We start from the raw sequence: 24,355 nt of genomic DNA on the forward strand, positions 1-24,355 counted from the left end.
TGAACGATAAGAAAGCTGGATATGCCCAGAAATTGCAGCTTGTGCAGATGTTGTGAATGCGCTCCCAGTGTTTCCTTTAGTGATAACTCAGCGCTCTCTGGCACGATCTGGAACACTGCATCTCTTTGCAAACGTTGGTGCCTGTATCCATGGGCCCTCCTTTTTTCTCTCCTCAGAAGCAGCGCCGTGCCGTTCCCCATGCTAGGGAGCAGCAGCCAGCAGGCTGCCCCAGTGCCAGCTGGGCCTTGCAGCGCGCAGAGGGACGCGATGGGGATGGAGCATCCTTAGCACCATGCAAAAGTGAGTCTCTTCAGTCCTCTGTCATGAAGGATGGAAGAATGAGTATTACTTCTGAGTTGGTGCAGTGCTGTAGGGATGTCCAGTAACCATTGTGGAAGCATTAGGGAGGCTGACAGTGACAGCTGATGGCAGCTGTGAGACAGAAGTCTGTGTGTCAGTGGTGGCGCTCAGAGCTGAATGAATTCCCTTCAGAGACCAAAAAACCCATGTCTCAACTTGTGCAGCGTTTTGTAGAGCTGTCAGGCAGAGCTGGGTTCCTCTGCTGCCACCTGAGCAGGAATGAGAGCAGTAATGCTCTGTGTAAGCGCCCTGCAGTTTAAACATCAGTTTCTGTTTTGGCTGTAGAACAGTGTCTTTTGGTTTTGGGGGGTGGATGTGGGCTAAGAGGACAGCGCTGCTCCTGGGAAACCAACATTCAATCTGTTGTTGTAGGGATGGAGCCTGCGCGTCCATGGAATGGTGCTGGGCATGGGGGGAAACGGAAAGCCTCCCCAGGTAAGAAGCTCTTGTGAGCTGTGGTGTGGGTACCTGCCTCTAAACAGGGCTGCGTGAAGGGGCGTGTGATGGAGGAGAGGGGAAAGGGCACTGCAGATCTCTGCTGACTGCAGAAATGGCGGACCATTGTAGCAGCAGAAGGGCAAATTGAAAAAACTACGCTTGAGGAGCAGAAGTTTGTGGTTGGCTGTGCTAAAATGTTCCTCCAAAGAGATGCTCTTCATGTCTGTCTTGTTTCCTTTCTGTCAGGAGCTGATGACAACAGGCTTGCAGGGAGGCAGGGGAGGAGCAAGGAGAATGGCACAGCACCCAAGAGAGGTACGACACGCAGCAGGCATCTGGGTTTGGTGCCCTGTCTTTCTAGTTAGGCTTTCTGTCTGCCCTTTCCTGGGCCTGTTGTCATTGCATGTTGCTTGAGGTCTTAATCCCTGGGGATTACAATTACCTTTCCTGTCCCAGTTGACAATGCAAGCCCACAGTTCACCCAAGATCCTAAGGTGCATTGCTGTGAACACTGGAGATGAGATTTCCTAGTATCGTGGCCTATTTTGCAGACTGAATGTAGTGCTGGAGTCCTTAAATGTTGCTGCTTCCCCTTTCTTGTTTCTAACAGGGAGAGGTGCTGAGCCAAATGGCGAAATCTCCATGAAAACTCCTCTCCAGGCTGGAGGGCATCCTGAAGCAGCAGGTCCCAGCAGAGGGGGAACAGCTGCTCCTGCAGTTGCCAACTGCTCCCTCTCCAAGATCATGGTCGCAAGAAAGCGCAAGGCAGTGGAAGAGGAGGAGCAGAAGGCAGAGCTGGGTCCTGCCAACAAACAAGTGAAAGTGGAGCACAATGGGGAGAAGGCTCAGAGCCCTCATCAGAGCAGAGGTGCTGTGCCAGCTCCATCAGCACAGCCTGGGCCTGCCCCAGTGCCGACCGAGCGGTTCCGGACCTCAAAGCGAAGAGGTAAGAAGGTGCTGCAGCTGCCCTGGTGAGGTGCTTCCCTTGTCAAGCACGTGGAGTTTGCTTGGGGTTTGCTTTGCTTTTTCTTCCCTTCTGCAGGGAGGGGAAAAGAGTAGAAGGCTACCAAGTCCAAAGGATGTGCCAGAATGTGTAATCCTATCTTTTCCCATGAAATCCATGCTGGCCTTCTGCTCGTCCCACTGCAAATACCCGTTCCTGAGAGATTTCCCAGTCTGTTTTCGTGGTACCCGTGTTTCCGTGGTTTTGCTATTGACAAACTGAATTTCTCTTCTCTTGCTCTATAGAAAGACGACGACGACAGAAAGAAAGGAGAGCAGAAATGAAGAAGGCTGCTCTCAGAGCTGCTGCTGCACATGCAGAGGTGAGTCCTTGGCGAGCACAGACACGGCTCTTGTTCTCTGTCTGTCAGATGTGAAGGGGGTTGTGGAATACTGGGGGAAGCGGTGTCCTGCTTTGACACTTGCCTTGTTTCTTTCCAGTTCTCCACCATAAACAGCCTTGTGGAGATGATGGAGAAGCTGCAGCTGAAGGACTGAGCGGAGGAGCATCAGCAGGCAGCGGCTTTGTGGCAGCAGCCCAACTTTCACTCTGGTTTCAATCCATCAATAAACAATTGGAGTTTTGCATTCACAAGGAGCGCATGGCCTGATTTGTCCAGCAGCACCCAGTGAGCCACTGCTCCACCTCCTGGTTATCCCACCACCTCCTGGTTATCCCACCACCTCCTCGTTATTCCACTGGCGGCGCTGGGTCAGAACTCCCACAGCTCCATCAGGGAATGCTGCAGGGTACAGAAGCAATGGACGCACCAATCCTGGGCCCTGCCCACACTGTCTGAGCAGTTAGAGAGCAGCTCCATAGAGCCGTCTGACTTTCTCGGGGCAGCACTGAGCAAAGTGAGCGTGTGCCCCTCAGCCTGCAGGCGTCTCTGCTGGGGGAAGAGAGGCTCCGCTGGCTGCCTGATCCCGGAAGGCAGAGGTGTTCTCCTGACTTCTCTGCAGTGCTGCCTTCCTTCATCGTCCCCCCTTCCTTCAGATATTTTGATGCTGCTTTTCACCCTTTTGGGCAGAGCTTGAGTGACTCTCATCATTGCATAGCTTTGTATTGAGCGGTGTGGAATTTTCTGGCTTTGTTTGTAAAAGCCTAGGCTGAAAACCACAGTGTGCGTGCTAAATGGGAGTCCTAGCACTCTGGAAGTGGATAACTGTTGGGATGGAGCTGCTTTTGGTTTTCTAATGAGTGTATAACGAGCAAAGTTTGCCAACAGGATCGTGTTTTCTCAACGAATGACTAGGAGCGATATGCAGAGGAAGATGGCAGTTGGCAGATGGTGCCTGGCAAGAGCTGTTGTTTGTGTCCTGCAGCCGGGAATGCTCCACGCCGAGGGGTGCGGGCTGTGAGAGGAACATGTCTGTGGAAGCATGGCCGTTCCTCCCGTCTGATGGGGCAGAAGGCAGGGACAGGAGAGGAAAGCTGAACAGATCTGCATTTTCGTCACGGCTCTTACTGTGTGGGAAATGAGCTGTGCCACTGTGCTTCTTTGTGCTGGCTAGTTCTGGAGCTGTGCCTTCAACTTGATGCTCAGCTGTTCCTGTGTGCAATGCTCCACACTCGGACCCTGCAGAGCCCAGAGGCCTCCTTGGCTGCTGTCACTCACCTGGAGCTTGCAGGGTGCTGTGCGTGCTGTATGGAGCTGCTTCCAGCTGTCATTTGCAAGACCCTGTAAGTGCACTGGGTTCAAACAGCAGTCAGATAACACAGATGAGAAAGAAGCACAAAAACTTGTATTATTTTTTTTTTTACATCACAGGCTTTGATCTCCAACCAAGCCTGTTGTGCTGTGGAGAGCAGTGGAAGCTGTTGAGTTGCATGACCAAGGGGTGCAGCCTGGTTCCCCCCTCCCTAAGGGGGAGGCTCATTGAAGGGCTGGCTGCCTGCAGGGAAGGAGCTCTGCTTTTTTGTGTGCCCTGTTCCTCAGAATGGGGTAAGCAGTTCTGTGGAGATTTACTAGGTTGAGTCCTTTGTGTTTCTCAGGTAACTTCAAGCTGTGTCTGCTCTTGCCTCTGTTTGCAGTTGCCACGCCTCTGGCCTTGGCCCCCACAGAAGCCCCTCCTGGTTGTCAGTGGCAGCTGTTACCTGTGCAGTGCCAGCAGTCTGTAGAAATGGCAGCACTTGGGAGGATGACACAGTTTGCCTGATGTTATGCTTTATGGATGTGGTCAGGTGAGAAAGCGCTGTGCTTCGTGGCACAAATTCCTTGGCCAAAGGACGCTTTGGAGCAGAGGTTTGCTGTCAGGAGGCCTGAAAGCATCGAAGGAAATGCTGCTGTGCACTGGGCCCAGAGACATCAGCTCCCAGCACGTCAGTGAGTGCGGACGCCTGCAGCCTCTGTGTCTGTCGGGGATTGCTCCAAGGGCTCTGTAGGCAGCTGTCCGTGGCTGTTTTGCTTTGTTAGGGCATGGGCACAGATGACAACACACTGATGGTGTCCTGCTCGGAAATGGATGCGCTGGATGGCAGAGGAGGATTCTGAGCCAAGTATGGGATCATCTTTGTTCCTTCGTGAAGGTGAGTTTTGAAAAGTGAAACACTTGAAGCTGGATTTGCAGGGTGCCTGGAAGGAGGTGACTCTCGCTTGGTATCAGTTGGGTATTTCAGAGCAGCTGAGATTAAGGGGACGTCACAAATAATGTTCTGAGAATGTTCCTGACCGTTCTTAGTTGTTAAATTGTCTAAAAGAATGCAAGCAGTGCACAAAAACAAAAGCAGAACAACCACGGCATGTCCTGCAAAGAATCCAGCTTTAATAGAGACTGACAGTTACTAACGTTCCCTTTTCTTCTTCTGTCAGTGACTGAATTTGCTCTCACCTCTTCTCTCTGCACGTGACTTCCCACTTCTTCTATCTTTAGTTCTTCTTCGGTTGAACTTCTCTCTTGTCTATTTCTCCTCCTTTCTACCTTTGCAATCCCTTCCCTGAAACCCCTTCCCTCCCTTCTCTTTTCTGTCTTTTCTAACTTCTCCTCTCTGCTGCCTTCCTCTCTATTTTTTTTCCTGTACTTTTCTTTCTTTTCTCTGCACCGTTATTTCTCCTCTTCCTCCTTCTGCACTTCCTGCTCCTCTGTTCCCTCCTCTCAGTTCTCCCCTGCCTGTTCCTGCTCTTTTCCTATTCTCCTCCTCACTCCTCTGCCCTGTTTCTGCATTATTTCATCCTCCTGCAGCAGCGGCTCATCTGCTCTGCAGTTCTCTCTTTGTGCTGTCCTCTGCTCTTTGAGTAATTCTTCCCTCTGTCCTTGCTCCTCTTCAGCTGGCTATGAATTCTCCACATCATGGCTCCTATTGGGCTATTTTTTCTTCTCCGTATTCTCACTCTTCCTTCATCTGCACTCCTCTTCTGCCGTTCTTTTTTTCGCTCTATCCTCTCTCCTCTTTCTTCTGCATTCTTCCTCTGCTTCTCCAGTTCTTCATTCCCTGCCTCCTCACTCCTCTTTCCTCTGCATCAACACTGCTCTTCTGTTGGACTTTTTTCCTTTTTCCCTACTTCTCGTTCTTCTGTATCTGCACTCCTCTTCAGCTGTTCTTTTTTCATTCTGTCCTCACTCCATTCTTCTGCATCTCCCCACGTCTTCTGATCTTCTTTGCAGTCTCCTCACTTGTTTTTCATCTGCATCTGCACTCTTCTCCCATTCATTTTTCTGTGCTTCCTCCCTGTTCTTTCTTCTGCATCTGAACTCCTCTTCTGCTATTCTTTCTTCCTGCTCATCTTGCTTCCCTGTAGAATCATTCCTTTTTCTTCTGCATCTGTCTCTGCACTCTTCTGTTTTCTTCTCTTTTCTCTCTTTCTCCATTTGCACTCTTCTGCTGCTTTTTTTTCCCCTGCCTTTTCTCTCTGTCATTTGCATCTGCACTACTCTTCTGCTGGATTTTCTTCCCTCTATCCTCACTTGTGCATCTGCACTCTCCTAAGGCTGATCCTTCTGCCTTGTATTCTCACTGCTCTTTCCTCTGCATTCTCACTCTCCTGTTTGTTTTTTTTTCCCTTGCATCCTCCCTCCTCTTCTGCTGTTCTTCCTTCCTTGTTTCCTCACTCCTCTTCTGCATATGCACTCCACATGTGCTGTTCATTCTTCTCTGTATCCTCACTGCTTTGTATTCTGCATCTGCTCTCCTCTTCTGCTGTTCTTTCCTTCCCTGTATCCTCACACATCTTCCTTCTCTGTTTGCTCTCCACTTTGCTGGAGGCTGTTCTTTCCTCCTTTAATCCTCACTCTTTCATTTGCTGCTCTACTCCTCCTGTTCTGTCTTCTATTTATCCTCACTCATTTTATTCTTCTGCATTCACGCTCCCTTTCTGCAGTTCTTCCTTCCCCGAATCCTCAGTCCTCTTTCTTTTGCTGCTTTGTTTTCCAGTTTCTCACTGCTCTTTACTCTGCATCTGCAGTCATCATTTTCTCATACTTCTTCCCTGTCTTCTCTCCTGTCTTCTCCATCTGCACTCTTTTTCTGCTTTCCTTTCTTCCCCCCTTCCTCTTTCTTCTGCATCTGAACCCCATTTCTGCTCTTCCTTCCTTCTCTCTCTCCACTCTCCTCTTTCTTCTGCGTCTGTTCTCTTCTGCTGTCCTTTCTCCCCTGTAACCTCACTTCTCATTTTTCTGCATCACTCTCATCATCTTTCATCCCTGACTTCTCACTTCTCATTCACCTGCAGCTGCAGTCCTCTTCTGCTCTCCTTTCCTCCTTGTATCCTCACTTGCCTTTTTTTCTGCATCTGCACTCCCCTTCGGCTTTGCTTTCTTTATCCTATCCTCTCTCCCGTTTTGTCTGCATCTGCCCACCACTTCTGATCTTTCTTACTGCTTCTCCTCACTGCTCTTTCACCTGCATCTTCACTCCTCTTCTGCTGTTTATTGTTGTGCCCTCGCTCCTCTTTCTTCTCCACCCGCATTTCTCTTCTACTGTTTTTCCCCTGCATCCTCACTCCTTTGTTGTCTACATCAGCTTTACACTCCTGCTTTTCTTTCTCCCCTATATCCTCGCTGCTCTTTTACCTGCATCCCTCCTCTTCTGCTGTTTTTCCCCTGTATCCTCACTCCTCTTTCTGCTTCTGCTGTTCTGTTCATTGCTTCCTCGCTCTTTGCATGTGCACTCCCCATCTGCTGTTTGTTCTTCTGTATCCACAATATTCTTCCTTGTACACTTGCACTCCTACTGTTTTTCTTCCCCATCTCCTTACTGCTCACTGCTGTGTCAGCTTTACTGTTCTGCTCTTTCTTTCCTCTCTCTTCATTTCTTTTGCATATGTACTCCAGTTCTTCTATTCTTTCTTCCCCATGTCCTCTCTGCTCTTTCACTTGTATCTGAACACCTATTCAGCTATTCTTTCTTCTCTGTTTAGTCGTTCCTTTTTCTGCTGCATCTCTTCTGCTGTTCAGTCTTCTATCTATCCTCATTGCTCTTTTGTTTGTATCCACACTCTTCTTCTGTTCTTTCTTCCTTGTGTCCTTTCTTCCTTTTCCCCTGCGTTTTCTCTCCTCTTCTGCTGTTCTTTCTTCCCTGTATCCTCACTCCTCTTCCTTCTGCATAATTAAACTCCTCTCTTGGTCGTCTTTCTTTGTCTCCTCACTGCTTTGTTCTCTATCTGCACTCCTGTTCTGCTCTCATTTCTTCCCTGTCACCTCACTCCTCTTTCTTCTGCACCTGAACTCCTGTTCTGCTGTCCTTTCTTCTCTTTATCCTCACTGTTTTTTTTAACCTGCACTCCTGCTGTTCTTTCTTCCCTTTCTCGTACCTCCTCTTTCTTCTGCATCTGCACTCTTCTGCTGTCTTCTTGCGTGTGAATTCACTTTCCCCTTGCATCTGCGTTCCCCTTCTGCAGCTCTTCCTTCCCTGTCTACTCTCTCCTTTTTCTTCCGTAGCTGCACTCCTCCTTTTCTGTCTTCTACCAGTTCTCACTCCACTTTGTTCTGCATCTGCCCTCCACTGTTGTTGGTTTTCCCCTGTCCTTGTTGCACTTTCTTCCATCTGCACTCCCTTCCTGTAGCTTGTCTTTCCTGTCTACTCACTGCCCTTTCTTCTGAGCTGCACTCCTCTACTGCTGTTCTGTCCTCACTACTCTTGCTTCTGCAGCTGCAGTCCTCCTCTTCTCTTCCTCCTCCTGTGTCCTCGCTCCTATTTCTCCATCTGCACTCCTCTTCTGCTGTATTTTCCCTGCATCCTCACTCGTCTTCATCAGCTTTACTCTTCTGCTGTTCCTTCTTTCCTCTGTCCTCACTTCCTTCTGCGTATGCTCTCCACATCTGCTGTTCTTTCTTCTTTGTATGCGTGCTGCTCTTTCTTGTGCACTTGCACTCCTCTTCTTCTGTCCTTACTTCCTTTGATTTTCACTGTTTTTTCTTCATCTGCTCTCCTCCTCTGTTGTTTTTTCTTCCCTATCTCCTTGCTTCTTCCTTCTATATCTGCTTTCCTCTTCTACTTTTTCTTCCCTCTCTCCTCTTGGTTCTGTCTGCATTCCTTTCTTCCCTGTGTTCACACACGTCTTCTTTCTGTGTCCGCTCTCCACTTTGGCTGCTCTTTCTTCCATTTATCCTCACTCTTTCATTTGCATCTGCAGTTCTGCTGTTTTCCTTGCATCCTCACTCCTCTTTTTTCTGCATTACTGCTCCTCTTCTGCTGTTCTTTATTCCTTTTCTCTTCAAACCTGTGCGACCTGGTGTGGGGAACCTGCTTTGGCAGGGGGTTGGTCTCAATGATCTCTAGAGGTCCCTTCCAACGCCTACAGTTCTGTGATTCATTTCTTTCTTCTGCATCTAAACTCTTCTGCTGTTTTCTTTGCCGTGAATTCGCTTCTTTCATCTGCATCTGCATTCCTGTTACGATGCTGCTTTTTTTGTTTCCTCACTGCTCTTTATTCTGCATCTACACTTCTGCTTTTGTGTCTGTTCTCACTACTCTTCCTTCTCTATCTGCACTCCACTTCTGTTCTTCTTTCTTCTGTCTCCTCACTGCTCCTCATTCCTGCATCTAAACTCCATTTCTGCTCTGCCTTCTTGCCAGTGTCCTCACTGCACTTTAGTCTGAAGGATGGGAGGAGGGCCCCACAGTAGGAAGTGAAAGGTGAGAAAAGGACTTCACAGGGGCTGAGGATAGGGGTAGTTAGAGAGAGCTTACAGAGGCAAGGATGTGGAGGTTGTTAGCAAAGTAAGGGATGGCAGACACTGGGTGTGGGATAGCGAGAGGGATGAAGGCCATGCAGATCAGGGTTTGAGAACAGCCTGAGGACGTGTGGCAGGGAGGTGAGAGATGTGCACAGGGCCTGGGGGCTGCTCCTCCTGCAGGGTCAGAAGTTTGCAGCCAGGAAGACCAGGAGCCTTTGTGATGGAAACCACAAATCTTCCCCCCACGATGCAGGCGCGATGGGGGGAGGGTCTGCATGCTAATGAACTCTCAGGAACGTAATGAATATGGCTGTGAATGCCTGGAAAATGACGGGTCATGAGTTAGTTCAGCCTGTATCTGAGTCCCGCTTCTTGCTGATGGCGTGCAGCTCTGGGGGAGCTGTGCCCGTGGCACCAGGGCGGTTGTGCATGGCTGGTGGAACACACCTGCTCTGTGCTGTTCCAGCCTGCAGGGTTTCACGTCCACGTGTCTGTCTGCACTGAATCTCCTGGTGGCTCAGAAGCAGTAGTCCAGCAGGCTGCCCAGTCAGTGCTGAGCTGGGAGAAACAGCGAGACGGACACGCAGACACAGCCTGGCCTTCTGCCTCGCTTCCTCCTCCTGTCTGCTAGTTCCCAGAATCCTCCCGTTGCCTTTGTTTTTTTCTTCTATGCTTTGCTGTGCTTTGCTGTAGTTTCCTTTGCTATGCCATGGTTTTCTTTCCTATTTGCTTTTTCTTTCCCTGTTGTTTTCTGTGTTTTCTTTCTTTTTTCCTCGTCTTTGCTTTGGTTTGCTTTTTTCTTTATGCTTCTTTGCTTTGCGTTGCTTTTTTTTCTTTTCACTGCTTTGCTTTGCTTGTCTGTTTTTTGTTTTTTTCTCAGCTTTGCTTTTGTCTGCTTTGCTTTGTGATGCTCTCTCACTTCTTCTTTTCTTTCTTTAATTTGTTTTTCTTGTCTTTTATTTGCTTTGAATTCCCTTGATTTGATTTCTGTGTTTTCTTTGCACCGCTTTTAAGAATTACTTTTCCAGCTCTTCCAAGAATTTCCCCCCTTTTCCCACACTTCCCTATTTCTCTTCTTTTCCCTTGCTTTCCCATCATTTCCCATCTTTTTTCTCCACCTCGTCCCATGCTTTCCCAGTTTTTCTGACACTTTGCACGCCAGCATCACTTCCCCCGTCGCGTCACCACCCACCCCATCCCTGCCCCACAGCTGCTCTGCACCATACAGGCTCGTCTCGTCCTCTCCTTGATCCCCTGAGACGAGCACTGAGTCAGCCTCGGGAGCGCAGGTGAAGGCAACTCAGCTGTGTGAGCAGAAGGGACACAGCGATCAGTAACACCAGCCTTACCAAAAGGTGCAGGGCCCTAAAATTCCTTTCTTTCCAGCCAGAGATAACATAGCAATTAACAACCAGCATTAGCACAGTGGAGCGCTTGTGTACGCTCTGTGAACTGAGCTCATCAGTGACACCCAGGTGTGCTGTCAGACAGCTGGGCTCCTCACTGCCCTTCACAGCAGCCCTGCAGAGGCAAAGCGTTGTTTCTGTTGGTGATAGAGGCCTCTGTGGACGAAATAGGGATTCCTGTGCTCTGTCACAGCATCACAGGTTTATTGGCTCCTTCCTGTCCAAGGTATGCACGACATCTAATAGAAATGTTATCAATTCATCATCTTTTTTTTTCTTTTTCTTTTTCTCTGGCTATCCAGAGGTTAGCAACAATTACGTGTGAATTAACCACATGAAGGGAGCTTGTGAAATATATTTCACATTTATGGAAAGCCATTTTAGCATCATTCCACCCATATTAACCATATGGGTGAGTCATAACAAGGAAGATTTGTAGAAGCCACAAAAAGACAAATGGAAGAATGGCAGTTGTTTATCCTGAAGACAAGCAGAAATAAAAGATCGTTGCAAAAAGGAATACATTGTTTTCCAAGACGGTGGTGATGAGGACAAAATGCAGTGGGCATAAACTGTCCCAAAGTACTTAAATGATGTCTCAGATCTTGAGACATGTAAGGCTTCAGTACGATCACACCATCAGATTCGTGCCAGGCCGTTAGATGCCCACCCCCTCTTCCCTTTCCTTCCCCCCATCATAGCTTTTCCCACTTTTAATACCTTCTTTAAGACAGATGGCAGCCGATGTTCATGCTTTCCTTGAAGGGGTCTCATTATACCCAAGGCTCTGCAATTACATCTTCAAGCAGTTTGAACCACTCTTTCCCTTTTTCTGGCACTGGCAAGAAGTTTCCACATGGATCATTGCTTCTCTATAAATACTTTAGTTTCCTGGACAATACAGCATACAATAGCCTGCAGTAGATACAGTGCTGTTTATTTCTTTAAAGGAAGCTACGTTATGATGCTGGCATCCCATAATGCTAATATGCACTGTCGTCATACACGAGTGGTGTGTGAGTAGCAAATTCTGAGCTCGTCTTCTTTGCCTGGTGCAAACTTCCCTTTCCTTTCCAAATCCACATCTGCACATGTTGCTCTGCTATTTTCATTTAGAGAAGTTGAGCAGAAAGCCACAGAGAGGAGAATTGAAATGAATAAGCTCCTAATGCAGTCTAGCTACGACATGACTACAACTAGTCTAGGTAGACCACATCCACAGCCTTTCCCTCATCCACCAGATGGGTCACTAGATCATAGAAGGAGATCAGGTTGGTCAAACAGGACCTGCCCTTCACGAACCCATGCTGGCTAGGCCTGATCCCCCGCTCATCCCGCACATGCCGTGTGATCTGCTCCATAACCTTCCCTGGCACCGAGGTCAGGCTAACAGGCCTGTAGTTCCCCGGATCCTCCTTACGACCTTTCTTGTAAATGGAGTCACATTGGCAAGCCTCCAGTCTTCTGGGACCTCACCAGTGCACAAGGAGTGCTGACAGATGATGGAAAGCGGCTCGGCTGTCACCTCTGCCAGTTCCCTCAGCACTCTCGGGTGGATCTCATCTGGCCCCATCGACTTGTGGCAGGCCAGTTGGAGCAGTAGGTCTCTGACTGTTTCTTTCAGAATCACAGGGGGATTAGTGTGGTCCCCAGCCAAGATTACCAGGTCAGAGAGAGGAGTATCCTGAGGATAACTGGTCTGACTTTTAAAGACAGACGTAAAGAAGGCATTCAGAACCTCTGCCTTTTCCTTATCCTCAGTGGTCACATTCCCAGCCTCATCCAGCAAAGAGTGGATGATATCTGGACCCTCTAGCCACACATCCCTCCAAAGCCCACCTTATACACCCATTCAGCCCCCCATAGCCCCTCCCAAACCCCCCCGTGCTCCCCATAGCACTGTTTCCCCATAACATCCTCACAGTCCTCTATTGCCCCAAATCCCCCATATACCCCAATTCCCCACCACAGCCCACGATATATCCATACACCTCCCTATACCTCACAGCTTTCTGTAGCCCCCACTCCCCCATATCCCTCCCCAGCTCTCCACAGCTCCCTCTCCCCCCTCTATTTCCCCATTATCCCCCTATGTCTCTCCCATAGCTCCCTATAGCCTCATATCCACCCCATAGTCACAGCCCGTCCCGTATTTATCCCACTTCCCCACATCCCATCCTGTCTGCATCCGCATCCCAGTCCCACTCCCAGCCCCTCACCCCGCATGAAGCCAGGTTACGGCTGCCCAGGTGTCCCCTGTCCCGGTGCCGCTCACCGTTCCCCCAGCTCCGGCGCCTCTGTCCTCAGCACTGCGACGCTCGTGCCGCGGTTCCATCTCGGTGCTTCCGGACAGCTCCGGCGCACAGCAGCGGTGCCGCGCGGGGCGACCCGGGCTGCGGGAGTAGCAGCGCCTGAGGGGAAAGCGGGGCGGCTCCGACCCGGCTGCTAACGGCCGTTCCCGCGCGCCGCGCCTCAGCCAATGGGAGCCGGCGGCGCTGCCACTGACCAATGGGAGCCCGGAGGCAGGACAGAGCTGCACCGGACCAATGAGAGCCCGGGGGCGGGGAGGTGCGGGGCCGTTGATAGGAGGAGCACTGGCATGGGGCGGGGCGGTGATGGGGGCGGGACTTCAGGGTGCGCCCTATTGCTATAGGGGGTGGGAGATGGGATTGGGATTGACAGGTGGGAGATGGGGATGGGATGTGGGATTAGGATGTGAAATTTAGGATTGGGATGTGGGATATGGGATGGTTATGGAATGGGAGATCGGTAATTGGAATATATATGGGATGGGCCCTGGGTATGGGATTAGGTTGGGATGGATGTGGGATCAACAGGGGAAGAGTGTGGGATGGACTGGGGAAGAATATGGGGCCGGGGTGATAATGGGATGGATAAGTGTACGGGGACTGCTGAACCACAGCCTGAACCTCTGACCGGTCACCTGAGGCCAGTCCTGAGTCAGCCATGGGAGCACAGGTGAAGGCAATTCACCTGCGCTGCCAGGAGTGGTGGAGCCTGGCTGCACCCCTCCGAGACCCATTTAAGAGCTGACTGCCAGGGGAGAAGGATCCGTTCTGGTGATCCGCTCCACTGGAGTTTACCACATGAGCCTAAGGTAGGGTGAGTGTCTTTCTTTTCTGTTCTAGTATAACTGCATCAGCCGAGCTCTCGGGTATACTGTGTCATCTGTATATTCATTGATTGTATGATAATGTATGGAATGGATGTGGGGATATGGATTTAGGATGGATATGGGGTAGAAGATGGGGATAGGATGTGGGGGTATAGATATGGGATGGAATCAAGATGGTTATGGGGTGGATATGATGGATATGGGATGGGATTGCTATGAGATGGGGTTGTAGTGGTTATAGGGCCATAGGGGCTATGGGGCCAGAATGCTGTAGTGACATCTGTCTGCAAAGTTCCCCCTGCAGTGTGAGATGTGGAAAAGGCATCTCCTCCTCGGGGTGGGACTGCCCCAAAGAAGCCGTTGGGGGGGCTGCAGCCGTACGTCTCAGTTTGGAGAGCTGGGAGCTGGCCAAAGGGGCAAGAAGGACATGAATGCTTCTGTAGGGAAATAACTGTCACAAGGTTTGGTGGGCAGGAAGCTTCTGTTTCTCTAAGCAGACGAGAAGAGAACAAACCAATCCCACTGAGACTGGGGAAGGGACTGGAGCTTGGCTGCTGTGGTGCTGTGGGGCAATGAACCAGGAATGGAGCTGGGATGGACTTGCTGTTGATGGCTGTTGTGGCCCAAGTGCAGAACCCGGCCTTTGGTCCTGTTGAACCTCATCCCGTTGGCTCAGCCCAGCCATCCAGTCTGTCCAGATCCCTCTGCAGGGCCTCGCTGCCCCCGGGCAGATCCACGCTTCCAGGCAACTTGGTGTCACTGGAACTCTTTAAGCGGATTTTGCAGCTGTTCCATTTTCAACGATAACAGCAGCTCAGTGGATTACACCCATTGATCTTTTCCTATAAATCCTGTATTTTATGCTTTGGTTTTCCCCTCTCCTGGCAGGCAGGTTTCAGACAAACTTCCATCCAACATTTGGCGGATTAGACCTCTATCTTTTCCATCCCGTTGAACCTCCAGCATCGGCCACCTGCTTTTCTACCTCTTCCTGCTTATGCCAGTAGTCCTAAGCTAAAACCTCAGGGAACACAGGCTTTGTTTGGACATCACGTTTTTGTAAGCATTGGGCGACTTTGCTCATCATCCTGCCACCCTGCTAGTTTGGCATGGCAGGAAATGGCAAATCTATTTTGCTCAGTTCTGTTTAGCAGCAGTTTAAGAAATAGGTGAAAAATTAAGCAGGGACCTGATGACAGATTTGCAGATGACAAGATTCACACTCGCTCACTGACGGGACATCCCGTATCAAACCATGAGTGCAGATACTCTCACGTGTGAACACACACACAAACACGCAAAACAAGTGTGGACAAGTGAACTATCTCAGCACCTACTGCTGTGAAATGAATGCGTGTTGTTAAAACAGATAAGGAAGGAAGGAGGTGGATGGAAGAAGAGCATGCTGGCTTCTGCTTATAATTTGCCTCCTCCTGTTTACAGCAAATACAACAGGCCGCCATTCCTCCTCAGGTCGTAATCCAGGCTGACTCCAGTGGGCTGACTTTGCCCTGGCCTCCATTGGCGGACAGCCTCGAGGATTTGGCAGTACCTGGGAGGCATCCCTACCCAGAGGAGATGCCCATCACAACCTCCGCCACCTCTCTGGGCAACCCGTCCTGGTGCTCCCCCACCCTTACCATAACAAAGGCTTCCACATGCCTGCATGGCACTTCCCTAGTTCAAGTTCTAGGCCGCTGCTCGCTGTCCCACCGCTGCACACCACCGAGAAGAGCCTGGCTTCATCCATGTTCCTCCCACCTGCCCTCAGGTATTGGTCAATGTTCACACTCGCTAAGAATCTCTAATTGCGGGGTCTGAGATGATGGAGATCTGCCGGGTGCTTTTCCATACTGGCCCCCTTGGATGGCCAAACCTGGTTCTTTACCCCAGCTGCACAAACCTGAGCACTTGCTGAACTCACACATTCCAAACTACCCCCATGGGCCGTGATTTGTGTCCAGATGTACCAGGCTGCCAGGAGATGACTGACTCCAGGATTGGCCCCGGGCAATGGGACACGAGGCAGAAGGCAGGGACAATCAGGGCATCCCCTAACGCCCTTATTCACTGCCGTTTGCTACCCAGACGCAGGCAGGGGCGAAGTACAGAAGGAGAACCTTCACGTACTGGTCCTCCACCTTTTGTCCAAGTGCACCAAGCACTGGGAGGCCTGGCTGAAGGGGAGAACGTGGGGCGTGGGAGTTGCACCGCCACAGCTGATACAGGCACTCCAGCCTTTAGCTAAGGACTGCCCCAGAAACCAGCACTCAGACTCCAAATGAGCCCAACGCTGAGTTTTACCAAGCAGAGAAGGAAGAAGCACGAAGTTTAAGCCTTGCACACGGACAAACTTCTGTGCCAGAAGCTCTCGGTTCTTTTCACAGTGAAGGGGGGCAGCCAGAGGCAGGGAGTGGATGCATGGCACCTTGACTCTGATCAGCAAGGAAAGAAGGAGAAACAGAATGCAAACACGGCCAACTTCTACCAGTTCAAGTCTGCTTCAAGACTCTTGCAAAATCTCAGCTAGAAAAAGTGTCACCTCAACAAAAAAGAAAAAGAACAGTGCTGCTTGTTAGTTTTTAAAACTATTTTTAATATACGATAAAACCACGCAGTCGCACTGTCAGTCATCTCAGATCGTCCCAGGAGGAGCTCATCCACATCCTGCTCACACTTCACTTGAACATCAAGTGGAGCGGGGGGGTCGTCTTGCAGATGGAGTGAGGCAAGAATTGCGACAGGATGTTGCTGAATTATGGACTCTTTGCATCGACTTAATCATCCGTTTCCAGCAGATCACAGAGCTCGGGAGGCATCGTTGTGTCCAGCTCATCATCTGAAACCTCTGTCACCAGACTGGAAGGGACCAGCCCTCTCGTGCCATCCGTCAGCTCTCCCAGAAACCAGCCGTCCTCATCCACATCTCCAAAGACATAAACGTGCTGCCCGGCAGTCAGAGGAAGCTCGCTTTCTGGGTCCTCATTGGGACCCTCAAAAGGATTGTAGCTATGGCGAGCTAAGAACCTTCGAACTATTGGTGATACTCGTCCTGGGGAACGGAGGGTGAAGGGCAAATGCTCTGCCGCTGATCCTCCGCTCTCACTTCCAGGGCCGTCCTCTGACGGGAAGCAGCACTCACCACTGTTCCCACGGACCTCTTTCATGGCTTGGAGTTCACGCTCCAGGTCTTCCAGACGAGTCTGAACACCTCTGGCCTCTGGGATGGCAGAACGGAACGGACTGGAACTATTGCTGAGGTTCTTGTTGGCTTGGGCAAGGATCTCTCTCGTTGCCTCTCCACTCTCCACTTCATCTCCAGCTGGAACTCCCTCCCAGCTGGTGTCAGGATGAGCTCGCTCTGCTGCTCTCTCTCCCCTCTTGCACACACTGAAAATGAGTTTCAGAAAGCACTACTCACTGACAAGAAATAAGGGCAAGCTTGGAAGACCTTGCGAATAAATCGTGATAGCGTACTGCCAGCAGCTGATTCAGCTGCCCAGGATCCCGGCACCACAAGTGCTTCATTGCCACGTGCAGCAATGGAATGGTTGGGGGAAAAAGACAACTCACAGGCATGTGTTCCACGTCCGCGACGCAGCAACGCAGGCCAGCACCAGCGCAGACAGCAGCACAGCTGAGAGCAGCACCATCACTGCCACGTGGCGCTGCCGCACAGATCTGCCAACAGCAGCCTTTGTGCTTTTCCCTGCATTCAGCCCTGGAAGAAACGACAACGTCCCACCTTACCTTCACCTCATTGCCCTCGGGCCGCTTCGTTCCCAAAAGGACAAAGCTCACAGCCCTCTGGGAACTGGGAGCGGTGAGAGGTGAGCAGCATCACACAGGCCTTCTCTGGCACACGGCTGGAACAACTCTGCACACCCCGCTGAGCTCAGCCATTTTCAGAGAGCCGCTCCTGGCCTCTTTTACAACACGTGCTCTGCGCTCACACGCTCGGGTTCGGCTGCTGACCTGATGTGCGAGAGCAGGCAGGAAGCGCCTGCTGGCACCCAGTGACTCTGGTGACACTGGACAGAAATCTCCTGGCATGCCAGTGGTTTGCGCTGCCTGTGTTTGTCCCTTTAGAAAGACATAGGACAGTCGGATGAGATGTGTTCTCACATCGCACATCTGAGCTGACCCAACCCCGAGCTCAGGCCAAGTCTGCTGGCCTCCGCCCCCCAAATCTACCTGCGACCTCCTCTGCTGCCACGGGCATTTGGGCACTCCCACGAATTGCAGGGTGCCTACCCTCTCACGCCTCCTGAGGAATCAACTCTTAAGCAAGGCCCTCACACGCTGTGCTGTGAGCATCACCAACCATCACATTCCACCATCACAGCCAGGCACCTTGCAGGCTGAAATTCAAGCTCCAACAGGAACACCTCCAGAATCGACATCTGCACACGGTTTCCAGCATTAGCAAAGGCAGCCATCCCTGCTTGGGATGCTCATCCTGCCTTGAACTAGCCCAGCTGCAGGCAGGGCTTTGTATTAACAGAATCGCCACACTTGACATTTGCTGCCATCTGGGTCTCCACAAAGCAGCTCTGACAAGTAATGGTCGTGCTGGGGGAGCAGCTGCCCCTGGGTCTCAGCTGGATGCAGAAGTGGCAGCAGACCATCTCTGGTGCTCCCCAGTGCCTGCAAGGCATCGCGTGGAACAGCACTGCAGCACGGCTCTGAGCAATGCCCTCCTGCTGTGCAGGCTGCACACGGACATCAGGCCTCAGCTTCCCGAGTCTCAGTGAACAGACTGAAGTATACCCACCAGGAGCTGCCACTTCCATTTCCTTCAGCAGCTCTCTCGGATGGTAAGACCCCTGGGAGGACTTTCCTCTGTTGGATTCATCCTTTCCCCTTTCCAGACCTGCACGGAACACATGAAGTTAAATGCCATGAGCATGAGGTTTTGAAGACCATTGCTGAGTCAGCGCCATCGGTAAAACAAACCACCACCCCTGGGCATCCACCTGGGCTCCAGCGCAGAAACAAACCAGCGACTGAGCAAAGCCCTCCCTGGGGGCACTTCTGCAAGCCATGAAAGCCATTCAGTCATGCACAACAGCATCACTGAACAGCGGAGCGTACGGGGGAAGCAGTGCCATGAAGTGGCACCGAAGCGGGCAGTGAGAGCTCTCCAAGGAATTACAGAGCCGTGACTTACCCATGCCATCCGCCCGGGTTTCGGTCTTGGAACTCAGAGGGGAAGCTGGATCACCTCCTCCACTCACACCTGCAAACAAACGCAGCACAGAGCAACTCTAACTAATCCTCCCAATCGGAACGACGTGGGATGCAATCAAAGCAGGGGATTCCTTCGTGACACTGCTCTCTCCCTTCCACACAGGAGCACCTCGGAAACAGTTCCCAGGTACGCGCAGGGGCACCGCGATCCTACAGAACTTACACCGCGTGGGGCTGCCCAGAGGAACGCCCTCCTGGAGCTCAGCCCTCAGCTCGACTGCGTGGTGCCCGCTGGCTCTGCACAAGGCACCGGGAGCAGCTCAGGGCTGGAGCGGCCAGCAACGACGGCTTTGCGAGGCAGCGCGCTGCACTCTGCACACAGCCTGACCCGAACCTTCCCTCCTCTTCCACAGAGGAAGCAGGAAGTCACACGGAAAGAAAATTAAAGCCTGAGTGAAAACTAACAGCTCTCAGGGACTCAGCTGTGGGATCACCCCGCATCTCAGGGACCAGATTGAAGCTGGGCTTTGGTCAGCCACTGCCTGGAGACATGGCTGGAATCCAGGACAGCTGAGAGACGTTCCCATGGCATGTGCCCACCTCTCTTCCTTACTGACCTGAGGTGATGGAAGGGGCTCAATTAATGGCATGGGGCAAAAGTTCCAAAGCTGCAGAGAGGCCCGGTGACCTGACGGCTGGTATTCCACAGCTTTCAAAACACTTTCCCCAGGCCACGGGAAACAATTCTCAGAGACCTCACAGCACAGCATTCAGCTCCTTCCAATTGTCTCACTGGGAGACCTCTGAGATACAGAGGCAAAGCCAACACGACGCCGAGAGCACAGAGCACCCAGGAAACAACAACACCCCATGCTTCCTGTGGAGAAGAACCCACTGGCCGGTGAAAAGCAGAACCCTTGCTGAACTATCAGCCACACATGAACAAATATCAAGGAAACGAAGCCTGGTGACTTACCTCCAGCATTCCCCTCAGGCTCATGGACAGGATTCCATTCTGATTCGCCAGCAGGGCCTGCAGGCACAAGTGTGATCAGACACAGGTGAGGAGAGCTTCCACTGCATGTGGGGGCCTCCTTTGTAACCCTGGCAGACCTGTAAGGTCTGGCCGTGGGTCAGGGAATGGCACAGCCCAAATACGAAGCTCTGGGCTCTCTCAGCTGAAGAGGGGCAGCGGTGACCTTCCCACCGAAATGTGGCAGCTCTCCCAGCAAAGAAACACTCAAGGCTCATCTGTGCAAGCCCTTCAAGGCACAGACAGACTTGGAAGACCTTGCACCCAAATAAACTACGAGGGCATGAGTGTTTCTGCCTTCAAGGAAACAGACACAACTTACCTCTGGGTTGTCCCTCAGGCACAGGCGTGAAATCTGGATCCAGGAAGTCATCCAGAAAGAGAGCACCGAGCTCATCATCTAGAATCAAGAACAGACAAGAGAAGGTCCCACTGCACGGCGTGATCTCCTACCCCAGCAGTAACTGGATGTGGGCTGTGGGACGGGCTGGGAGAAGGACTCGGGTCCCAATTTCCAAAGTTGCAGAGCAGCCAGGATGAGCTGCAGGCTGGCACCTGGCAGGGCACACAAGACTCCCTCCAGGCCACGTGCCGCATCCCTCACGGACCGCACGGAAGAATATGCAGCCCCTCGGGGCTTTCTTACTGGGAGGGCTCTGATGCACACAAAGGAAGGCTGCACTGAAGCCCTGGAGGAAAGCACATCTGTCTCCTCCTCTGGGCTGTGGGCCGGGGCTCTGTGTTGGAAACTGGGAGTCATCTATGGGGAGTACCACAAGCCTGGGACAGAAAACGCTCACGCGTCTCCAGCACACATCTTCTGAGCTCTCCCCAGGATGCCTCCCTCCCAGGATGAAGGCTGTGCTCCAGCCAGCAAGCAGCAGAGCCACGGCCCGACCTGGCGGCACGGCTGGAGCCAGGCCTGGGGAGCAGTGCTGCCACGGGCTCCTGCCCGGCTCCTGCAGTGCAGCCCGTCACCCCCTGCCCAAAGCCCCCAGCCCCTGCCCTGGAAGGCAGCCCAGGGAAGAGCGGCACAGGGCCGTGGGGACACAGCCCGACTTCTCGCCCCAGTGCTGCTCAGGTTTGGTCCCGTCTCTGCCCACCCACCTGCTCCCGGTGCTCGCCACGGAGCAGCGCAGGTCTCCATGAAGCACACGGCCATCAGGAGGAAGAGGAAGACAAGGCGGGCAGGGGCCATGGCCCCCCACACTCGCACCATGCTTCCACCACCACCGCCACAGCCACAGTGAGTTGCACAGAGCGAAGCCTGTGGCACAGCGTCACAGCCAGGCATTGTGAGCTCAGCACAGCAGAGGGGCACCGCGACCTCACAGCTCTGGGATGGCAGAGGCTCCCCGCGGGCTGCTCCGCTTGTGATGCACTGTGATTGTGGTGCACCAGGGCCGCTGCTTACATCACAGGAACGCAGAACAGCGGAATGAGTTGGGCTGCAAGGGACAGAACTTAGAAGCTCAACCCCGATGCCCTGGGCAGGAATGCCACCCACTGGGGCATGCTGCCCAGCCTGGCCTTGAACAGCTCCAGGGATGGAGCAACCAGAGCTTCGCTCGGCAAACTTTTACAGTGACACCACGAGGGCGTTATTTCCAGTTCGGTGCCCCCGTGACACCGCGGGCCATTGAGAAAGAGATGCCGTACGGAAATGGGGTCTGGATCAAGGATGCTATTGCACAAGTTGTCCATGCACGTGCAATGGGTAAAGCCTCTCCAGCATGGAGAACGATGGCTGAAATATAAACACAGGGAGGCTGACCTTCCCACAAACCCACCAAGTCAAGCGCCGTGTGCTCTCCTTTTTGTTGGTAGATCTGCAGTTTCATCAGTTTTCCTCCAGTTTTCCAGGACCTTGGCTAAGGACATCCCCTTCCTACACCAGATCTATTTCCCATTTTTAGCGTGCTTCCAAGCCTGAATTTAGGAGTGGAAACTGAAGGCTCGCTGGTTAGCACCTCCCATCCCCACAGTCCCAGTGAACTCACCCACTGCTGGCAGCCGGACGCTTTGGGGCAGGGCTCTGATGGCCAGCACCTGCAGGCTCCCACCCGGGGCTCCAGAAACCGTTGCAGCAGTGGCACTCCTGTCACCTTGTGCTGAAGGAATCGTGCCGCTGCCCCTCCAACATTCTCGGCTCAAGCTGTGACTTCTGCTTTCAGTGGATCAGTCTGTCCTTCACCCTCATTTATTTGCAGTTCTTGAGACTTACAGCTCAAGGTGAGCATCTCTGAAGAAGAACCTTGTTACTCTCAATCCCACAGTTTTTACGAGTTGCCACAACCCCATCCTTACACAGTCCCAACTCAAATTGGCCTTTTTAACCAATCCAGTTTTCTGTGCCTGGTGTCTCTCCCTCTTCATTCCCCCTCTCATCCGGTTATTTCCATGGATTAGATAAAGACATTTTGATCACAAAAGAGTGGCAGCTGGCCATGTCCACTGTGCCGTGGCCATTATTAATTGCCTTCAATCAAGCAGAGCTTTCAAACAATACCTTAGAGAACAAAAGCAGCAACTCGGCATATTAGCGGGAAAGAAATCAAGCTTGACTTCCCCGTATAAAACAAGTCCAGAACACTGCATTAGAAAATACCCAGGCTCCTAAATCAACGGACCTGGGTGATTCAGAAAACAAAGCTTCAAGGTTGGATCTCAAAGCTCCACCTGAGACAAACCCCTTTGAAATCCAACCTATGATACCATAAAAATACAACACCAGGGCAACACACCGCGTTACTGGGCCTGACAAGGTCGCTACACCATTGCATACGGGTTTACAATCCTCCACAGAGGACACAATAAGACAAAAATAAAGATTAAAAGGAAAAACAATAATAAAATACAAAAAATACAAAAAAAAGAACAAACAAAAAAATCCAAAGCAAACACAAAAAAGGAGAAATAGGAAAAAGAAGTAAAGGCAGCAATATACAAGGGCAACAAACATTGGAGAGAAAAGCAAAAGAGCAATAAAGAAAACGAAACCAAGTGAACAAAGGAAAGCAAACCAATGTGACCCAATGAAGAAAGAGACAATAAACAGAAACAAAAAGAACCGAAATCAACCAGCAGAACAGCAAAGAAATAGGATTCAGTTTGATGGCAAAGCAAAGGTGACGAGAGACTGCGGTGCAGCCAAAAGCTCAGCATCCGTGCTGGCAGGAGGAAAGGGCAGCTGCTGGGTGTGCTGCACCTCCAGCAGAGATGCACTTCGTCAGCCGGCGCCCGTGGAGGAGTCTGCAGCCGTAATGAGGACAAACATCTCTCTGGAGGAAGGGAAAGCGCTCGTCGTCGTGCCGAGGAGGAGCTCAGGGCAGCTACTGGGCATGGACGCTGCAGCCAGCAGAGGAAAAGCCTCGAGTCCGTCTCGAGGAAAGAGGCGAGGACACCCAGGAGGCGTGCAGCCGGCTGTGCCGTCGAGGAAGTGTGTGTTTCCTGATAGATGAAAAACTGAATATGAGCCAGCAGTGTGCTCTTGTGGCTCAGAGGGCAAATGGGATCCTGGGCTCCATCAAAAGAGGGGTGGCCAGCAGGGACAGGGAGGTGATCGTCCCCCTCTGCTCTGCTCTTGTGAGGCCCCATCTGTAGCACTGCGTCCAAGTGTGGAGCCCGCAGTTCAAAAAGGACAGGGAGCTGTTGGAGAGGGTCCAGAGGAGGGACACTAGGATGATCAGGGGACTGGAGCAGCTCCCCTATGAGGACAGGCTGAGGGAGCTGGGCTTGTTCAGCCTGGAGAAGAGAAGGCTGCGGGGTGACCTCATTGCAGCCTTTCAGTACCTACAGGGAGCCTACAAACAGGAGGGGAATCAACTCTTTGAAAGGGTTGATAGGTGTAGGACGAGGGGAAATGGTTTTAAGTTGAGGGAGAGGAGATTTAGGTCGGACATCAGGGGGAAATTCTTTACCCAGAGAGTGGTGAGGTGCTGGAACAGAGAGGCTGTGGATGCCCCATCCTTGGAGGTGTTCAAGGCCAGGTTGGATGGGGCCCTGGGCAGCCTGGTTTAGCATTAAATGTGGAGGTACCCCAGGATGCCATTGGCCCTCTTGGCCACAAGGGCACACTGCTGGCTCATGGCAACCTGTCGTCCACCAGGACACTCAGGTTTTGCTTCCAACTTCTTGCTGGCTTGGTCGGCATTGTGCGAATGGCTTTGCATCCTTTCTTCTTCATTATCAGGTCCCATTGGAGGAGCCAGAGGAGGATGGTGTGCCGCTTCCCGGAGACGCAGAAATGCTGTCCAGGCATCCGTGCTCCAGCGCTTGAGAAGATGTGGAGGAAGATGGCGTACCATAAACCAGATAAGCACAGTCCTCAGCCAGCCCACAATGATCCAGCATGTGGGAGGGGCTGTCGGAGCATGGGGTGCCCCAAGTACCATGATCGTTAGCCAGCCCTCCATGATGCAGCAAATGGAAGGAGCTGGAGGAGGATGGGGTGCTGCTACCCCGAGAAACAGACACATTGTGCGGGCAGCCGTGTTAAAGTACAAGGCAGGAGCCATGTTCGAGTACAGAAGACGAGCTGTGTCCAAGTACAAGAGATCAGCTGTAGGAGGATGGGGAGACAATAGTCACACAAATACACATCTTAGCCAGCCCTCCATGATCCAGAACAAGGGAGGAGCTGTGGGAGGATCAGGAGACATTGATCAGATAACC

General features: G+C 51.8%; 2 protein-coding genes across 5 annotated transcripts in view; one reads left to right on the forward strand and one right to left on the reverse strand.

Annotated features, from left to right (window-relative positions):
• Positions 1 to 204: 204 nt before the first annotated feature.
• Positions 205 to 6,803, forward strand: LOC125685999 (zinc finger CCCH domain-containing protein 11A-like). Its single transcript, XM_048929600.1, has 7 exons — positions 205 to 300; positions 733 to 795; positions 1,045 to 1,113; positions 1,409 to 1,744; positions 2,047 to 2,123; positions 2,242 to 3,484; positions 3,573 to 6,803. The coding sequence occupies exons 2-6, from the start codon at positions 735 to 737 to the stop codon at positions 2,296 to 2,298; spliced, it is 600 nt and encodes a 199-aa protein (XP_048785557.1). The 5' UTR covers positions 205 to 300; positions 733 to 734; the 3' UTR covers positions 2,299 to 3,484; positions 3,573 to 6,803.
• Positions 6,804 to 16,170: 9,367 nt separating this feature from the next.
• Positions 16,171 to 24,355, reverse strand: part of LOC125685995 (uncharacterized) — a 107,928-nt gene continuing 99,743 nt past the window's right edge. Inside the window, exons 2-7 of one of the 4 annotated variants that reach the window (XM_048929592.1) lie at positions 20,004 to 20,081; positions 19,625 to 19,681; positions 18,629 to 18,697; positions 18,233 to 18,331; positions 17,032 to 17,179; positions 16,171 to 16,848 (exon numbers count right to left, since the gene is read on the reverse strand). In XM_048929592.1, coding sequence (XP_048785549.1) covers positions 16,236 to 16,848; positions 17,032 to 17,179; positions 18,233 to 18,331; positions 18,629 to 18,632 — 864 coding nt within the window. In that variant the 5' untranslated portion in view covers positions 18,633 to 18,697; positions 19,625 to 19,681; positions 20,004 to 20,081 and the 3' untranslated portion in view covers positions 16,171 to 16,235. The remainder of the gene's footprint in view (positions 16,849 to 17,031; positions 17,180 to 18,232; positions 18,332 to 18,628; positions 18,698 to 19,624; positions 19,682 to 20,003; positions 20,082 to 24,355) is intronic. The other 3 variants (XM_048929595.1, XM_048929594.1, XM_048929593.1) reach the window with 3 other exon arrangements.

This window comes from Lagopus muta, chromosome 30, assembly GCF_023343835.1.
Source record: "Lagopus muta isolate bLagMut1 chromosome 30, bLagMut1 primary, whole genome shotgun sequence".
NCBI lineage: Eukaryota > Metazoa > Chordata > Aves > Galliformes > Phasianidae > Lagopus > Lagopus muta.

Bases quoted from the DNA above. Each gene is read 5' to 3' on its own strand.
- LOC125685999 (XM_048929600.1), top strand. From the start codon at position 735: ATGGAGCCTGCGCGTCCATGGAATGGTGCTGGGCATGGGGGGAAACGG. The intron at 1,114-1,408 runs GTACGACACGCA...TGTTTCTAACAG, and splicing joins TGGCACAGCACCCAAGAGAG to GGAGAGGTGCTGAGCCAAAT. The intron at 1,745-2,046 runs GTAAGAAGGTGC...CTTGCTCTATAG, and splicing joins CCGGACCTCAAAGCGAAGAG to AAAGACGACGACGACAGAAA.